At 38.6% G+C, this 19227-nt stretch overlaps 1 protein-coding gene across 1 annotated transcript in view; it reads right to left on the reverse strand.

Annotated features, from left to right (window-relative positions):
• Positions 1–19227, reverse strand: part of LOC126253237 (xenotropic and polytropic retrovirus receptor 1) — a 124168-nt gene that overhangs the window by 4933 nt on the left and 100008 nt on the right. The window contains exon 9 of the mRNA XM_049954428.1: positions 14430–14563. Coding sequence (XP_049810385.1) covers positions 14430–14563 — 134 coding nt within the window. The remainder of the gene's footprint in view (positions 1–14429; positions 14564–19227) is intronic.

Genomic DNA, 19227 nt, shown 5'->3' on the forward strand with positions numbered 1-19227 from the left:
GGGTCTCCCTGCTGATTGTACCATTGTAGCTGGGTACAGTTGGCCCACAGAACGAACCTCTGCCTTTGTTGACCGGAACCTCCAAACTATTCCATAACCTCCCACCCTATATTCAAGACACTGCTCACTTCCTTCATCACCTCTCCACAGACCCTGCTCCTTTACCACCAGACTCCTTGTTGATCACTGTGGCTGTGATGTCCTTATACACTAACATCCCTTACGCCCATGGCCTTGCAGCCATGGAACACTCCTCTCCCAACTTCCTCCTGATACCAAATCCACCCCCTCTTCTCTTATCCTCCAAGCCAATCACACCCAGACCCACAATTATGTCACTTTTGAAGATCAAGTCTACAAACAAATCTGTGGTACTGCCATGGGTACTCTAATGGCACCATTCTATGCCAACTTATTTATGTGCTATCTACAGGAATCCTACCTATCCATTCAACACCTTGCCTGATTCAGATTCAGTGATAATATTTTTATTACCTGGCTTAAGGGCAAGAATAAACTTTGCTCTTTCCTCCACAGCCTCAAGACCTATTTCCAAATACACTTCATCTGTTCCTTCTCAACTCATCAAGCACTTTCCTAGATGTTGATCTCCACCTCTCAGATGGCCCCATAAATACCTCTGTCCATATCAAGCATACAAACTGCCAACAGTACTTCCACTTTGACAGCTGTCTCTCCCTTATACCCTCGCCATCCATGGATATCTTATCTGCAGTGGAAAGCAAGAGTTGTCGAAATGTACCAATAACCTTACCATAACCTTTACTGATGGACAATATCCTATCCAGCTCTTCCATAAACAAGTCTTCTGTGCCATCTCCTCACCTGACACCAGACAACCTGTTAACGAGTCACTGATTGGCACTCCTCTGATCACCCATCATCACTGTGGCCATGAAAAGCACTACCATCATCCAAAGTAGTGTTGTGCCACCTATTCAGCCTACAGAATATCCTTGTCCATCCCTGTCCCAATCTTGCTCCCAACCCTGCACCCCGTGTGTAATTCTCTTGCGGCTGACCTTGGTGTAAGACCAGTCCCACACATCCACCTCCTACCACAGCCCAATCACAGACATTTCCGATGAAATATATGGTAGGGCCACATGAAAAAGCAGCCATGTTACATGTCAGTTAAGCTGCATTTACTATACAGCATTCTTTGTGTGCATTACTTGTAACCATCTGTCTGCTCGCATGAAGGGCCACTGCCAAATTGTGGGAAACTGCAAACTTGACCATCCAGGTGCCAAGCATGTTGCTACACACTACTACACAAATGACTTCAACAGCTACTTCACTACTCCTTCCAGTACAAGTTTCTATGAACCATGCGGATAGGAATTATCTCTCTGCCACACTCTTACAATCCCCCTGGCTTAAAACTCCAGTAACCTGTCTTTACTGCCACATACTGCCACACCCTACCTTTTCCATTCTCTCTTCTGTCAATACCATTCCTTCCTCATATCTAGATTATAAATGCCTTCTCCGAACACTCTCTCTCTCTCTCTCTCTCTCTCTCTCTCTCTCTCTCTGTCTTTCTATCTCTCTCACCCTCTTCATCTTCACCTCTCTCCCCTCCCACCCCCAATCCCTTTTCCCCCCCTCTTCAATTTCCCTTTCTCTCCCTCTTTCTACATCTCTTGTTGGAACCTCTGTACCTATTTTGTATTGTTGTGTCACTGCAGTCATTTGTCCAAAGACCTGCCGCCTCTTTCCCACTACTCCCTCCTTGCATCCTTCCCTAGCCCTCCCCACCTCCATCAGCTCAGGCAATTGCTTTCAATAATTGAGTATCAATAATCAGTCTTTGCAAGGCCACAGGAGTGTGCATGTGGGTGCCTCTGTGGTTGTGTATCTGAATGTGTGTACTATTGATGAAAAAAGTTCCAGTGCTTGAAAGATACAGTGAATGCTGTTTTCTGTTGTGTGTTACTGTGCTTCATGCATTGATCCACTACAGGTGAGTGGTTGCCTTTCCCTTACTTTGTGTAAAACTGTTCTTAGTAATTCTAGAGAAAGCAATCAGATTCCTAAGCGGCAAAAATGAAGAAGGAAGACACGTAAATGAAATACATCTTAACCTTGTTAGTGTTGCTGATGGTATTTTACTGTGTGTCTTTAGCACAGATAAACATCAATAAGGTATAGAGGAACATAAAAGGATAAGTCTGAAAGTAGGCCTTAAAATCCACCATAATGAAAATAATTAATCATAAGTCAGACTTCAGTGTCTGGAGATGACAGTGGTTCTGTGTGTGTGTGTGTGTGTGTTGGGGGGGGGGGGGGGGGGGGTGGCAGCAGGTGTCTATATCTGAAAGAGGAATCTGTCTGACAGCTAATAGTATCTAACCATCATCTTTCCAATGTGTCTGTTGTTGATCAGAGCCACTTATATGTGGTGAGACTCATATTATGCGATTTCAAACAAAGAGAAATGACATCACTATAAGTAAACATAAATTATCATCCGCCGAATAAAACAGCTTGTGTAAAGTTTGCTGTGGTCCACTTGGAGAACATGTTAAGATGGAGTCACCACACTGATAAACTAATCAAGAAGCTCAGTTCAGCCCATTCTGCCTTTAGGAGCATCTCTTGCTTTGGTGCAAATACAGAGTGGCACACACAAAACCAGCCCAAACCGGAATGCGAACGCACGTCAGTAGCGTTACTAGCTTGTCAGTTTCTTTGCCACCTTCCAACAGCAGTAGCATGTGAGTAGTTCATACGGAAAGTAGTCATTATAAACCATGTACTTCATTGTCATTCCTTACTCCATTGAAGAATGTGTGTTCATTGTTGAAGAATATGTGCAGTCTGAATCCATTAAAGTTGTTTGTGACACTTTTCATGAAAAGTGTTGTTAATTTAAAGAGTAATAAGGCACCGACTGTGCGTACACCTGAAGTTGTGGCAAACGTGATGGAACATGTTGAAAGAAGTCCTACAAGTCAACACGACGATTATCACAGAAACGTGGAATATCTCGCAGGTCATGTCAACGCATCCTTCATGGCTTAAAAATGAAACATTACCATGTGAGTGGTGTTCAGCAAATAAAAGAAGCGGACAAGGGTAAGCATACACATTACTGTAATTGGTTGCTGGAGAATGTGCTGGGGGACATCTTGATCCGGTCCTCCTTTGTTCGACGGATGAAGCTTGCTTTCATCTGTCGGGTTACATTAATTTACAAAATACAAGACACTGGGATACAGAGAATTCCCATGGCATACTGCAAAAGCTGTTATACGATTTAAAAATTGGTGTATGGTGTGCTGTATCTGGTAATAAAAGTCGTTGTTCTTCAACGAAACTGTCAATACACGTTTACTTGCAGTTTTACAATGAATTTTTGGCTCTGTTAACTCCAAACAAAAATGTTGTGCATATTTCCAGCAAGATGGGGCAACTTCTCATTCATCGGATTTGTCCTTATCTCATACACATTGATTTTACAGAAGAGAGGACCATTAGTAAGGCTTTGTGGCCACCCTGCTCTCTCGACTTGTCACCATGTGACTTTTTTACCTCTGGGGATTTCTAAAGGCTAGAGTCTACCGCAACAATCCCAGAACACTTGACACATTAAAAACCAACATATGTGAAGAAATTTTGAACATTCCTCAAACAGTAGTGAAAAGTGTTTTCCTTAACATGCTTCGACGTGCACAACTTTGCTTGGATGTTGGCGCAGAACATTTTGAACACAAACTTTAACTTCCTTTCTAAAATATGCTTATTAAACTAATAAAAGTAAATCTGTTACTTAAACTTTTAATTACATAGTTAATAATGAAACTGTACAATAAAAATGTAAGAAAGCGAATATGTAAGGTGATTTTCTTCATTCATATGCTTTGCCTTCTTGTTTTGGGTTCAGAGTGGAGTTATGCACTCTCGTGCATATGCTTTCAACATGCTCCCATCCAACATAAAGCAATGAATAGAGAATTTCAACTCTTTCAAAAGAAAACTGAAAACATACACCAACTGCCATTTTTTCTACTAATATTAAAGGATGGGAAAATTCTATTAGCTATGTAGCAAGGACTACCATCCATTGCAAAACTGTGTGACAAGTGGTAATATGCTGTACACATTATTCAAATATACAGGTAACCATTTTCTTTGAAAAATACCAGTGTAATCAAGTAAATATTAAGCTACCAACAGGAGATAACACCAACTATGTAGGGCAACTGAAGACAGCAATCCCCCCCCCCCCCCCTTCAGAGTTGCAGGTTTCTTTATGAATTACTCGATAAAATTTAGGTGGGATAAACATGTACAGCACTAAGCAGTACAGTGACAGTTTATGGTTAATATGGAATACAAATTATGATTCTTTGATTTAGTTGTCTTCTGTTAATGTATATCTTGGCTTATTCCACATCTCTGGAGGTTTTCTCCTTGAAGAGACCAGTGACGCATGATTAATCAATCAATTAACTCATTTTAAAGCTGCATTAAAAAAAACTGAACACTTCAGTTCTATGTTATATATTATTCTTATTGAATAATTTTGAAACACTTCACTTATCAACTCACATTAACCTGTCATTACCACTCCTCTTAAAGTCCAGTACTAGAGAAGCTCTCTTACAAAACCTACAGGGTCAAAATTTCTACTACAGAGGATATTGGACAGAGATTGGCTTCGTACAGCCACAAGTCTGTCCATGCAAGGAACCTTATACTTACTGCAGTTTGGTACACAATGGGACAGGAATGGCGGGGTGAAGCCATGAGATTGTCTGGGGTGTATGCCAATGGAAGAAAACGTTTGAAAATAAAGGTGTCTGAATTTGGCTTCCTGTTCAGCAGATAGTTTTACTGTGATATGAATAATCAGAAAACAAAATGGAGTGAGTAAAGGAGAAAAGCAATGTGATAAATCCCTTGATACTGACTTTTTCCCAACTGAGAGTATATAAGAAATTACTTCAATGAAAGTAAGAAGTGGGGCAAATATTTCTCTGAATACTGTACTTAAAATAGAGTTAGTTAGTTACATGTTTCATGGATCGTTTTGCACAACAGATCATAATGATGTGGAACAAGTCATTTTATGTTCACATTTTGAACATTACTAAGGGCTTTTTTAACAAAAATAAAATAAAGATATACAGATGTTAGTAATTCCTTCCCACCACCTTTTACACATTACAGTAATAGAAATTATTCTACAGAATAGGATTTGTCAAGGAGAAACTTTCTCATGGCCAAAATTTCTCTTACAGAGGATATTGGACAGAGACTGATTTAATACAACCACAAGTCTGTCATGTAATTAACCTTATACTTAACTGTAGTTGGGTACACTACGGGACACTAATGGTGGAATGGACATTTTACTTCCATACTGTATATTCTTCTTACTGAATAAAAAAAGAAATGGGAAAACATCTGGCTCCTATATTAATATAAAATAGTGCACGAACGACAAGACTGTTGTTGGCACAGTGGAGTCTTGTGTGAATGCACTCTGTGTCCTCTATTCCCACACACCTAGTTTTTCCTTAGCATTCTGCCACAATACTGCCTGTATTTCCCCAATCTCTCTCTCCTCCTCTGCACACCTGTCAAAGTACGCAAACACCTCTGGTTGCACCAAGTAAGTTGACTTAGTCCCTGAGTTCCTTTCCTTTTATTCTGCTGATCTTTGCTCTATCTATCCCTTGTTTCTTCCACATTTTGTCCAAGACAAACACTCATTTAATTCAAACCACTGTCTCATGAGAACACAGGTGTTTCTCTCTTCTTTCTTCCGCCGCCCCCCCCCCCCCCCCCCCGCACCAACATGCCCACCCACCCCTCCATTTGTGTTGTGTGTATGTCTCTCTCTCTCTCTCTCTCTCTCTCTCTCTCTCTCTCTCTGTGTGTGTGTGTGTGTGTGTGTGTGTGTGTGTGTGTGTGTGTGTGAGAGAGAGAGAGAGAGAGAGAGAGAGAGAGAGAGAGAGAGAGAAAGGTGAAATGCAAGGAAACATGAGTGATGAAAGGTGACTATGTATGAGGCCTGTTCAAAAAGATTCTGGAATTTTGTCCACAAACTTTTTCTACGCTTACCTTTGCTTATTGTGTATGGTCTCCTTCAAAATAATCACATCCGCAATTCATACACCACTCCCAAGGCCGTCTCTGCTTCTGGAAGCAGGCTTGGTACACCTCTTAGTGGATCATGTTAAGCATCATCTATGCATTATCTTTTATCTTGTCTATAGTTACAAATCTTAATCCTTTCAATGGGGTTTTAAACTTTGGAAATACAAAACTGTCTGCAGGGGCCAGGTCTGGACAGCATGGGGGGTGAGGCAGCATGGTGATTCCGTTTTTTGTGCAATAGTCATGCACCAACAGGGATGAATGTACGAGTGTGTTACCATACTGCATGAGCCATCAACTGTCTCGCCATATTTCAGGCCATTTCCTTCTCACATTTTCTCACAGGCATCACAACCCATCCCTACAGTACCATTAACTAACAGTTTGTATCTGTGGCACAAATTCATGATGGAGTAATCCTTCAGTCAAAGAAAACTATCAGCATTCGATCTGACTGATTGGTGTTTTTTGGTCTTTGAGAACCTTTCCCAACCCATTGTGGAGACCAAACGTTGGTCTCAACATCATAGCCGTAGACCCACATCTCATCACCAGCTATGATTCTCTTAAGGGACATTTCATTATCATCTGTGTAATCCAAAAGCTCTTCACAGATTGTGAGGCAATGTTCTTCCTGGTCTTGACTCACAAGCCATAGGTCGAACTGGCAACACGATGCATTCCAAGTTTCTTTGTCAGTATTGCATGGCATGATCCAACTGAAATGTTTTGTTCTTCTGAAATCTCTTGGACAGCCAGTCTACAATTGCATGAACAATTTCATTGACGTTCCTGACATGAGTGTCATCAGTAGATGTCGAAGATATTTCTGAAAGAGGGTCATCTTCATTTCTGTCTGGCCCTCTTTAAATCCTTTGAACCAATCATAACACTGAGTACGGCTTAAGTAGCCATCACCCTAGGCTTCCTGCATCATTTGGTGTTCCTCTGTAAAGGTTTTCTTGAATTTCATGCAGACATGTTGCTCCTCTAATTCTGCCATGTCAAAATTCGCAAACTGATCAACACAATGTTCTAATCAATACAGTACTGCACAGTAACTAACAGACATACAACAATGAAACTTCTGGTGGCTACACATTAAACACAAGCCTGTGCAGGGATGTGAACTGCATTTTGCTCCAACACACCACTGGCACAAAATTACGAATGTACCAGAATTTTCGAAACAGACTTCGTACATGCAATAGTTAAAGAACACACACACACACACACACACACACACACACACAGTGACACTGGTTGTTTTGAACTATTGCCATGTCAGTTGAGTGTTTGTCATTTCATTGTCAAAGCTTTATCCTGGCATTGTTTAACATGAGACACTTGGAAGATATATAAGACATAACAAATATTTTAATAGTTAAACTGCCAGTAAGATCAGAAACATTGAAGCAAAGGAAACCTAGTAAGAAGAAAACTGCTTTAGAAAGAATAGACATTTACACATATCTGCATTAAGGCATGATGCTGTGGAGGAAACAGTAAGAAAGAGCATTATGACATTTGAGAGAGATACACTCAGCCTGTATTTTTCACATAATACTCAGAGTAGCTTTACTATCCAACTAATTTCTGCACCACCATGGTAAGACTTTAGAGTCCTCCTATACATACTTATTCGCTATACACCTCATACCCTTGTGAGCAGTCCCCAACAAAACTTCAACAGAAGTAATTTTTTTGCTTATTCACATTATTTTGAAATCTGCTGATTTCGATAGAACTAGAGTTGCTGGGATATGGACCAAGTCAGTGTTTTTATTACAATATTTACAATCACATTTTTTATAAAATTTGCAATAATGGATGCAGTAGGGTTCAATATGTAGATTTTTGATAGTACTCAAATCACCTACTGCTGCACATAACACCTGATAATAAATAAAGTTCATAGTACTGGAGATCAGAATTAATATTTATGCATACACTACCAGACACTAATATTAGTACTGTCTTAGTACTTCAAAATCAATATGACATATTTTGCAATAAAGAGTAATTTAGATTTACACTTGCACCAAAAGGAACATCTCAGTTATACGATAAAACTACATTCATGCACACTCATTTATGCTAAAAAGGGCTTTGTAACATGTATTCTTTCAATTGCTTTTGAATGTAGGGGTTTGAAGAGCATGACTTTTGATATCATAGATAGAGCACTGAAAACCTTCACACCTGAATAATTTACTCCTTCCTGTGCAAGGTTGAAGTTTGTCTGGTTACTATGTAAGTCCTGTTTTGACCTCTTATTGTGGCCATGATATAAAGTATTGTTTTGAAAATAGAATGGTGTTTATTAATGAAACATACACGAGAGAGATTATACTGAGATGTCATTGCAAAAACCTACAGTTTCCGGAACAGATTCCTGCAGCATTGTCTCAGATGAACACCACTCATAATGCATTAACTCTTTTCTCAGTGATGAAAATTAATTGCAAGAGGGTGATTATCTCAAAAGATAATGCTGTAAAACAATGCATGGAAACTATCTACAGTAAGCAGCTCTGACGGTATCCTTATGTGCAGATGATGCAATTTGCATAAGGTGGAAGTTTCAGAATGAAGTCTTTTTTCTAGATCTAGGATATGGCAGGGCCAATTTAAGTTGCTTATCAATGTGCACATCCAAGAACTTAGCAGATTCCATTTGCTGTATTTGTTGTCCATCAAATTTTCTATTTATGTCCTCTTGTTCTTTCTGTCTCATGTGAAATTGTACATAATGACTTTTTTAACATTCAGAAAGCGTCCATTACAGGTAAACCAGTTGAGGACATCATCAAATAAACTGTCAGAAGAAATTTCCATGTTTTTAGCTGCTGTTTCACTCACTAGCAGAGAAGTGTTGTCTGTAAAGAGGGTGAAATTGCTCACTGTAGTGGAAGTGAGCAAGTGGTCATTTATAAATATAAGAAATAGCAAGGGGCCCAGTACAGAGTCTTGTGGCACTCCAGGGTTGACTGTGGCCAACTTAGGTGACACTGACTTCCATTACTGTCAGTAATCATTACCCTCTACTTCTTATCTGTTAGATAAGACTTACGTCACCATTTTTCCACTTAACTCACAGAAGTCTGTCTCATTTAGCAGAAACTCATGGTTGGCAGTCAAGAGCCTTCAACAGGTCATGTAGAATTTCAATTGGTGCCAAGTTGATCGTGATTGGTGATGAAGAAAATGACATCATCTACTGATAGTCTTCCCAGAAACCAAAGTGATACTGACTGAGACTATTGTGGTTGATCAGATGATCTCAATTCTCATGAAAACAAGTTTCTCTAGGACCCTGGGAATACTAGGTGGTATTTTGTTACATGTTTTCTCCTCCTTTCTTTTTTTCACCCTTCTTCAAAATTGGTTTCACACATATTTTAATTGCAGTGGGACAACACACTGATGTAGCCATTTGTTATATATGTCACATGACTGCACTTTTATAACCAGGATAGTACCTTAGTATCCTTGTCAAAATATTAGTTATCCCTGAACAATTTTTTACTTGCATCTCTTTGATTGTCTTCTTGATGGCCGTAAGTATGATGGGATTTACATGCATCTGACCGACTTCATCACTGCTAGATTTATGCAGGAAAGTTATTGGTCACTCAATGAGCCTTTAGAGTCGGTATTCTTTGCAGCAGTTAAAAATGACTACTGAAGATATTGGTAACTTCCTTAATGTTTTTTACTATATTTTCACTGTAAAATATTTTTATATTAGGCATGTACTCTAATTTTTTCCCACCCTCCCTTTTTGTTACTTGCCAGATGGTGTTTGCTTTATTGTTAGAGATGTACTCAGTTCGGATTTTTAAATGGTTCCTTTTACAGAATTACAGTACAGTCTATATCACTCCTTTTTATGGTACCGTCAACTATTCTTAGTGATTCATATAACTTTCTTTTTGTTCTGCAGGAAATTCTAATCCCTCTTGTAATCCAGCATTTCCTTTAGTAGCCCGAGGATTGTTTCTCATGAGTTTTGTTTGGAAAGACAGTTTCAAACGATGACACAAACTCATTAGAAAGCAGCTGAATTTTGTCATTAACATCCCTTTCCATGTATACAGGACTCTGGTCGATCTGTTGAAGATAAAAGTTGAAGGTTTGTAAGATGTCATTATTGACTTGCCGGGAGGATTTAAAGGAATGATTTGACAGTCCTTTGAGGATTTGACTTTCCATGATACAGTTGCTCCTGCCTCTGTCAATGAATATATTGTGAATTACTCTCTCGCAGTTAACTGTAACTCTAATGGAAAAGTTAGTTGCTACAGTTAGGTTGAATGACCACCCATGACAATTAAATCCCTGATTTTTAATTTGTTTGGTTCTAAAGTTGTTCCTTCTGGTTTAGAAAATTTCCCTGTGGGAACCCTGTAAAGTGAAAACTATAACTGATATATCATTTACAGTAATTTCAGTTCCACAGGCTTTAAAGTAGAGATCCTACAGAGTAAGGACTTCTGTCTGGAGATTCAAATATTACATTAGTTTGAAGTTCCCTCTCCGAGTGTGATAAACCCGTATATGTCAATAAGAGCGAATGATTACAGGTGGTCTGTTAAAGTTACAGAACAGCAGCAATTTCAGTACAACCACAGGGCTTCACTTTAACAAGAGTAATTCTTACAAACTTAAAACACTACATTAACAATAAATTATCACCGCAATGATTAATGTTATTTGTGATTGTGTTGTGGTCTTCACTGCAAAAACTGGTTTGATTCACCTCTCGATGCTATTCTGTCCATGCAATCCTCTTCATCTCCCAACAACTACTGTGACCTACATCCTTTTGAACCTGCTTACTTTATTCATTTCTTGGTCTCCTTCTACAATTTTTACTCCCCTCACTTCCCTCCAGTACTAAATTAATGTATCCTTGACATTCAGGATGATATATCGACTAATGCCTTCATTTAGTCTAATTGTGACACAAATTTCTTCTCCCCCATACTATTCAGTAAACCTCATTAGTTACGAGATATACCCATCTGACCTTTAGGATTCTTCTGTAACACTACATTTGAAAAGCTTCTTTTTCTATTTGTGTGAACTGCTTACATCCACATTGCACTTCTGCACAACCCTACACTCCAAATAAATACCTTCAGAAAAGACTAATGCTTAAATTTAGATATGACATTAAAAAAAATTCTCTCCTTGTGAAACACTTACTGTGGCATTGCCAGTCTAAATTTTATATCCTCTCTACTTCCACCATCATCAGTTATCTTACCACTCAAGTATCAAAACTCATCTATTACTTCTTTTTGTGTCTCATTTCATAATTTTATTTCCTCAGCATCACTTGATTTCATTTGACTACATTCCATTACCTTTGTTTTGCTTTTGCTTATGTTCATTTTATATCCCTTTCAATGCACTGTCCACTCCGATGAACTACTTGCTCAAGCCCTTTGTTATATCTGACAGAATTACATCATCATCAGTAAATCTCAAAGTTTTTATTTCTTCTCCGTGGATTTTAATTCCTTCTCCAAATTTTTCTTTGTTTCCTTTGCTGTTGGCTTAATGTGCAGATGGCATCAGGGATAAGCTATAACCTTGTCTCACTCACTTCTTAACTACTGCTCCCTTTTCATGACCTGTGCCTATCGTAAAGACTTTCTGGTTTCTGCACAAATTGTGAATAACTATTTTCCCCCTGTGTTTTATCCCTGCTACCTTCAGAATTTAAAAGAGGGCATTTCGGTCAACACTGTCGAATGCTTTCTCTAAGTCTATAATTACTATACATTTAGGTTTGCTGTTGTTTAATCTATATTGTATGAGAAGTGATAGGGTTAGTATCACATACCATATTCCTACATTTAGAACTCAAACTGATCTTCCACAAGGTTAGTTTCTACCAGCTTTTCCATCCTTCTCATAATAATTTGTGTCCATACTTTGTAAGCCTGACCTATTAAAATGGCACTTTCATAATATTCACAACTGTCAGCACCTGCTTCCTTTTGAATAGGAATTATTATATTTGTGATTACATTAGCTTAATATGATGGATTTTTTGAGTAAGAGCCATTTTTTTATAAAAGTAACCTATCATTTTATTTTCAAACCACATTTATTTTTAGGCTTTACATGAGTTTCTTTACTTTTCTACATAGTTGCCCTGCTTATTTAGGCACTTGTCACACTAAGTTTTGAAATCCCTCTTCAAGAAGTTTCCCACCTGCTCTATCAAGAGGAATTTCCCACCAAGACAACATTTCTGCTACCAAAGGAGGTAGAAATCAAATGAAGCAAGGTCAGGGAAAGAGTCAATCAGTTCCCAAATCTAGACATGAGTGTGAGGCCTTACATTATCGTGAAGGAGCAAAATTGCCTTTCTCAGTATGCTGTATCTTCTGTTCTGAACCACATGTTTTGAGTTTGGTCAAGGGTGTGCAGTAGGCTTTTGCATTGGTCATTGTCCATCTTGGCAGCAAAACACCATGCCTGTCACAGAACACAGCTACCATGATCTTGTGCTGTGACAGCACTTGTTTGGATTTGACTTGAGAGAGGTTGCGTGCTGCCATTGCATTCACTATTGCTTAGATTCGGGGTGAAACTGAACACCCATGTTTCATCTCCTATAATGATTCAACTTAACATGTCATCCTCTTCTTCAAGATAACAAGTTATAAAGGTGAGAGAACTGTACAGTCTCTTTCATTTATAGTCTTCTGTGAGGCCTTTACGCATTGGAAGAACAGTTTCTTGAAATTTAGATTTTCAGACAATTTTATACAATACATACCTAAACACTTGAGGAAAATCTATTGAGTTAATTAGTTTCATGTTCCCTCCACCATTTTGCACGATACATCATAATTATGTGGAATGAGTCATTTTATATTCACATCCCAAATTAATTTGTAAAATAAAATAAAAAATGTGAGTCAGGAGTTCTGACCCACCATCTTTTACACAATACAATAATAGAAATTCTTCAACAGAATAGGACTTGCCAAGAAGAAACTATTTCAGCTTTTGTTACCAAATTTTAATTTGCTGTCAGACATTTTATACCACTGGGTACATGATCACAAATTTTAGCTGCTACACTGTGCATACGTTTTTGTGCTAAAGACAACCTTAATGAGGAGTAATGAATGTCAGTTTTACTTATGGTATTGCAACTACGTACATCACTTTTCCTTATGAACTGCAGTGGAATATTTACAACAAACTTCATGAGTGAATAAATATACTGTGAAGCAGTAGTCAGAATGCCCTAGTCTTTAAATAGGTGCCTATAAGATGATCATTGGTGAGCCTCACATATTACACTTACAGCACATTTTTAAGCACTGAAGACTTACTTTCTTGAAGATGAGTTATGCCAGAACACTAGTCTTTACAACATTACTGAATGAAAATATGCAAAATATGTCAACATACTGATTTCTCTCTCCCCAAGATTTGCAACGATTCTAAGTACAAATGTGGTTGAACTAAGTTGTTTTAGGATTTCCAAAACATGCTTTTAAATTCTTGTCCATATGGACACCTATGAATTTTGAAGTTTCCACCCCATTTATTATTTCCTCACTGTGTGTTACACTTATCATTGGTGTAGTACCCCTAGATGTGGAGAACTGAGTATGCTGTGTCCTTTAAAATTGAGGGTGAGACCATTCTCAGAAAATGATACTTTTAAGAACTTATTTATCATTTTTTATGTTCATGTAAGTACACTTGGATTGAGTGCAATACTAGTCATCTGCAAAAAGAATTAAAACTGCCTGCTGCATATTAGATGGAAGATGAAGAACAATAGTGGACCTAAGATTGAGCCTCACAAAAGCCCACACGTGATTTCTCCCTGCTTAGAATAATGTCTCGAGACTATATCGCTTAAATTACTAAGTACAACTTTCTGCATTCTTTTGGTTAAATATAACATCATCCGTTGGCTGAGAGAGGGTTATCATAAATCTTTTGTCCTTATGAATTTTTTGTGTCAGTTGCAGTCACCAAATGGTAAAAAATATCCCTCATATAACCTAGTAAATGAGAAGGAAGGCCACTACAACCAAATCATGTTTCTGCCCACATTGTTGGCAACAACAACCATTCTCAATGTCCTATCTAGCCCATGTCATGTCCTATTGGGTGAACTAAAGGTTCCAAAAGATTGAGATATGTCCATTTTATATCTGCCTGTTAATATACCACTTACAAGATGACTTTTTTTTACTATCACTCAGAGTAAAAAGCTGCACAATATCGTCAAATTCCAAATAATGACTTACCTGATAACTTCAAGTGGTGACAGAACTGATACCATTAGATCTGAATGCACATATCCCATTTCTGTTAAAGACATTGAAAGGGCCCAGCCAAATCTTAAGATAAAGTCTTCCACAATTGCAAAGTAATAGAACCACTGAAAATGATAAGATAATCAATTAATTATGTTAGCAACAACATTGTAAAAATTCAAAAATGAAAAAAAAATTAAGATACCCACAACAGATATGTTACATAGGCATGTTCGCTACGACAGCTATAGTCCAATACTTAAATTACAGAACTGTACAATCCTTCATCAAAATTCAAAAGAAGGAAAGTAGTAGAGAACTCTCTCTTTCTTCCAAGGTTTTGAGTCTCTCAGACAAAATTATGGGACATTCACACTTATCTCTGCCAACTGAATGTAAGTTACTTTCTTCTTAACAATTTTGAAGCTCAATCTTGATGTCAAAAATTGAAATGACTGCAAAATATGTTAATAACACTTTGGCTAAATAAGTGATTTTGAGGTCCCCACGAACATAAGATATCCTTATGTTGATATAAGGCTGTAAATCAAGTGTAGGTTATTATATTTTTGTTCAGTAAAAACTCATTTCCACAACCATCACTTATTTTCAAAATGTACTGTTGCTACTATGGCTAACTAGCATAGCAACAAATCTGTTACATTTTAAAGCACACTCAAAGTAGAGCAAAATTACACTGCACAGCACTGTGCTATCTGTTCATCGTGTGACTTATTTATAGTTACTTTAAAGTCTTTCAGAACATTAAAAGAAAGTACTTGCATGACAGTATTCTCAGTTTTTTTTTGTGAGAAAGATTGCCTTTTCCACACTATCCCCTGTCCAGGGCCATTCATGCTGAACAAGTGCCTCACTTTCACAACAGATTATTACAATATGTCACTGGCACTGTGTTATCTCACAACCATCTTGGAGGCAGTAGGCAAGCTAAACCATTTGTTACCAAGCCATGAACTGGGCCAAAGCACATTATACTCCCATACTGAGGAGGATGTTTTGGCAATCATTTATGGTTTATGAAACTTTCATGTACTTTGTGTAGGGCCAAATTTCATTCATTAACAGATCATAAAACACTCAGCTCCCTTTTGGGCTAATGCCCAAAATAGTGTCATGCTTGCAATCACCCATCTCCAACCCTCGCCCTATTTTCTATAGAGCATAACAACCCATCCTGTCACACATGCACCCAAAATCAGCTAATTCTGGTACAGCATTCCTCCTCATGGTCTCAGGTGGAGCATCCCTTGAATAAGACACTGTTAGTGGTTAATGCCCTCTCAAAGTCACATAACATTGATATCAATGATCAGTACAAGCACAACAATCTATGTCTTGGCCACAAATTTGCCCCACGCACTGGCCTTAGACAAAAGCCTCCAAGGGCATCTCATCTACATCCTAAAATTATTGCTAATGCAATGGAGTTGAGCACCTAATCACTGTCTCTTCGATTCAGCACTTAATTCAGAAGTGGAGCTATTGGTAAAGGTCTTTAAGATGTAAATATGCAAGACCATGATGTCTACATCATACAAGGAAGCAATGACCACTTTCCTTGTGACATTCCAGTCAACCCCTGGGCTAACCTGCATATTATTTGAATTATTGTATCTGCCTCATTGAACCAAGAGTGTACACAAAAAACTGTAGCAGCAGACACCCACATCTGGGCTCACAACTTCAGCCGAACTCCATGGTGCTTCTTATATCTTCCTTATTTTATACAGTACGCATTATTTTGCTTCAAAGCAGCAGAATTTCTTCACTGCTTCTACTACATGGTCCCCAGTTTTGATGCTGAGTTTGCCACTGATCTCATTACTGCTGATCCATCTTTTTCAGTTTTTCTTAATGCATATTCTGTGCTCACAAAATCAAATAGGGGTAATGCAGGAGTAGGTTTAATAATGAATAAAAAAATAGGAGTGCGGGTTAGCTACTACAAACAGCATAGTGAACGCATTATTGTGGCCAAGATAGACACAAAGCCCATGCCTACTACAGTAGTACAAGTTTATATGCCAACTAGCTCTGCAGATGATGAAGAAATAGATGAAATGTATGACGAGATAAAAGAAATTATTCAGGTAGTGAAGGGAGACGAAAATTTAATAGTCATGGGTGACTGGAATTCGTCAGTAGGAAAAGGGAGAGAAGGAAACATAGTAGGTGAATATGGATTGGGGGGAAGGAATGAAAGAGGAAGCCGCCTTGTAGAATTTTGCACAGAGCATAACTTAATCATAGCTAACACTTGGTTCAAGAATCATGAAAGGAGGCTGTATACATGGAAGAAGCCTGGAGATACTGACAGGTTTCAGATAGATTATATCATGGTAAGACAGAGATTTAGGAACCAGGTATTAAATTGTAAGACATTTCCTGGGGCAGATGTGGATTCTGACCACAATCTATTGGTTATGAACTGCAGATTGAAACTGAAGAAACTGCAAAAAGGTGGGAATTTAAGGAGATGGGACCTGGATAAACTGAAAGAACCAGAGGTTGTAGAGAGTTTCAGGGAGAGCATAAGGGAACAATTGACAGGAATAGGGGAAAGAAATACAGTAGAAGAAGAATGGGTAGCTCTGAGGGATGAAGTAGTGAAGGCAGCAGACGATCAAGTAGGTAAAAAGACGAGGGCTAATAGAAATCCTTGGGTAACAGAAGAAATATTGAATTTAATTGATGAAAGGAGAAAATATAAAAATGCAGTAAAAGAAGCAGGCAAAAAGGAATACAAACGTCTCAAAAATGAAATCGACAGGAAGTGCAAAATGGCTAAGCAGGGATGGCTAGAGGACAAATGTAAGGATGTAGAGGCTTGTCTCACTAGGGGTAAGATAGATACTGCCTACAGGAAAATTAAAGAGACCTTTGGAGAGAAGAGAACCACTTGTATGAATATCAAGAGCTCAGATGGCAACCCAGTTCTAAGCAAAGAAGGGAAGGCAGAAAGGTGGAAGGAGTATATAGAGGGTTTATACAAGGGCGATGTACTTGAGGACAATATTATGGAAATGGAAGAGGATGTAGACGAAGATGAAATGGGAGATACGATACTGCGTGAAGAGTTTGACAGAGCACTGAAAGACCTGAGTCGAAACAAGGCCCCGGGAGTAGACAACATTCCATTAGAACTACTGATGGCCTCGGGAGAGCCAGTCATGACAAAACTCTACCATCTGGTGAGCACGATGTATGAGACAGGCGAAATACCCTCAGACTTCAAGAAGAATATAATAATTCCAATCCCAAAGAAAGCAGGTGTTGACAGATGTGAAAATTACCGAACTATCAGTTTAATAAGTCACAGCTGCAAAATACTAATGCGAATTCTTTACAGACGAATGGAAAAACTGGTAGAAGCCGACCTCGGGGAAGATCAGTTTGGATTCCGTAGAAATGTTGGAACACGTGAGGCAATACTGACCTTACGACTTATCTTGGAACAAAGATTAAGAAAAGGCAAACCTACGTTTCTAGCATTTGTAGACTTAGAGAAAGCTTTTGACAATGTTGACTGGAATACTCTCTTTCAAATTCTGAAGGTGGCAGGGGTAAAATACAGGGAGCGAAAGGCTATTTACAATTTGTACAGAAACCAGATGGCAGTTATAAGAGTCGAGGGGCATGAAAGGGAAGCAGTGGTTGGGAAGGGAGTGAGACAGGGTTGTAGCCTATCCCCGATGTTATTCAATCTGTATATTGAGCAAGCAGTAAAGGAAACAAAAGAAAAATTCAGAGCAGGTATTAAAATTCATGGAGAAGAAGTAAAAACTTTGAGGTTCGCCGATGACATTGTAATTCTGTCAGAGACAGCAAAGGACTTGGAAGAGCAGTTGAACGGAATGGACAGTGTTTTGAAAGGAGGATATAAGATGAACATCAACAAAAGCAAAACGAGGATAATGGAATGTAGTCAAATTAAGTCGGGTGATGCTGAGGGAATTAGATTAGGAAATGAGACACTTAAAGTAGTAAAGGAGTTTTGCTATTTAGGGAGTAAAATAACCGACGATGGTCGAAGTAGAGAGGATATAAAATTTAGACTGGCAATGGCAAGGAAAGCGTTTCTGAAGAAGAGAAATTTGTTAACATCGAGTATAGATTTAGGTGTCAGGAAGTCGTTTCTGAAAGTATTTGTATGGAGTGTAGCCATGTATGGAAGTGAGACATGGACGATAACTAGTTTGGATAAGAAGAGAATAGAAGCTTTCGAAATGTGGTGCTACAGAAGAATGCTGAAGATAAGGTGGGTAGATCACGTAACTAATGAGGAGGTATTGAATAGGATTGGGGAGAAGAGAGGTTTGTGGCACAACTTGACTAGAAGAAGGGATCGGTTGGTAGGCCATGTTTTGAGGCATCAAGGGATCACAAATTTAGCATTGGAGGGCAGCGTGGAGGGTAAAAATCGTAGAGGGAGACCAAGAGATGAATACACTAAGCAGATTCAGAAGGATGTAGGTTGCAGTAGGTACTGGGAGGTGAAGAAGCTTGCACAGGATAGAGTAGCATGGAGAGCTGCATCAAACCAGTCTCAGGACTGAAGACCACAACAACAACAACAACAATTCTGTGCTCAGCACACTAATCAATCTATTCAACAGGTTCTGTACTACATGCTCACTTCCACAGAAAATAGCACTTTTTTCAGCAAATCTAATCATTGATACGTTTCCATCCTGAATTTTAATGGCACTCTTGAACTTTTTTATTTACTTCACTGCTAATTTGATATACAGGTAAGAGCAGAGCGGAA

This window comes from Schistocerca nitens, chromosome 1 (assembly GCF_023898315.1).
Source record: "Schistocerca nitens isolate TAMUIC-IGC-003100 chromosome 1, iqSchNite1.1, whole genome shotgun sequence".
Taxonomy (NCBI): domain Eukaryota; kingdom Metazoa; phylum Arthropoda; class Insecta; order Orthoptera; family Acrididae; genus Schistocerca; species Schistocerca nitens.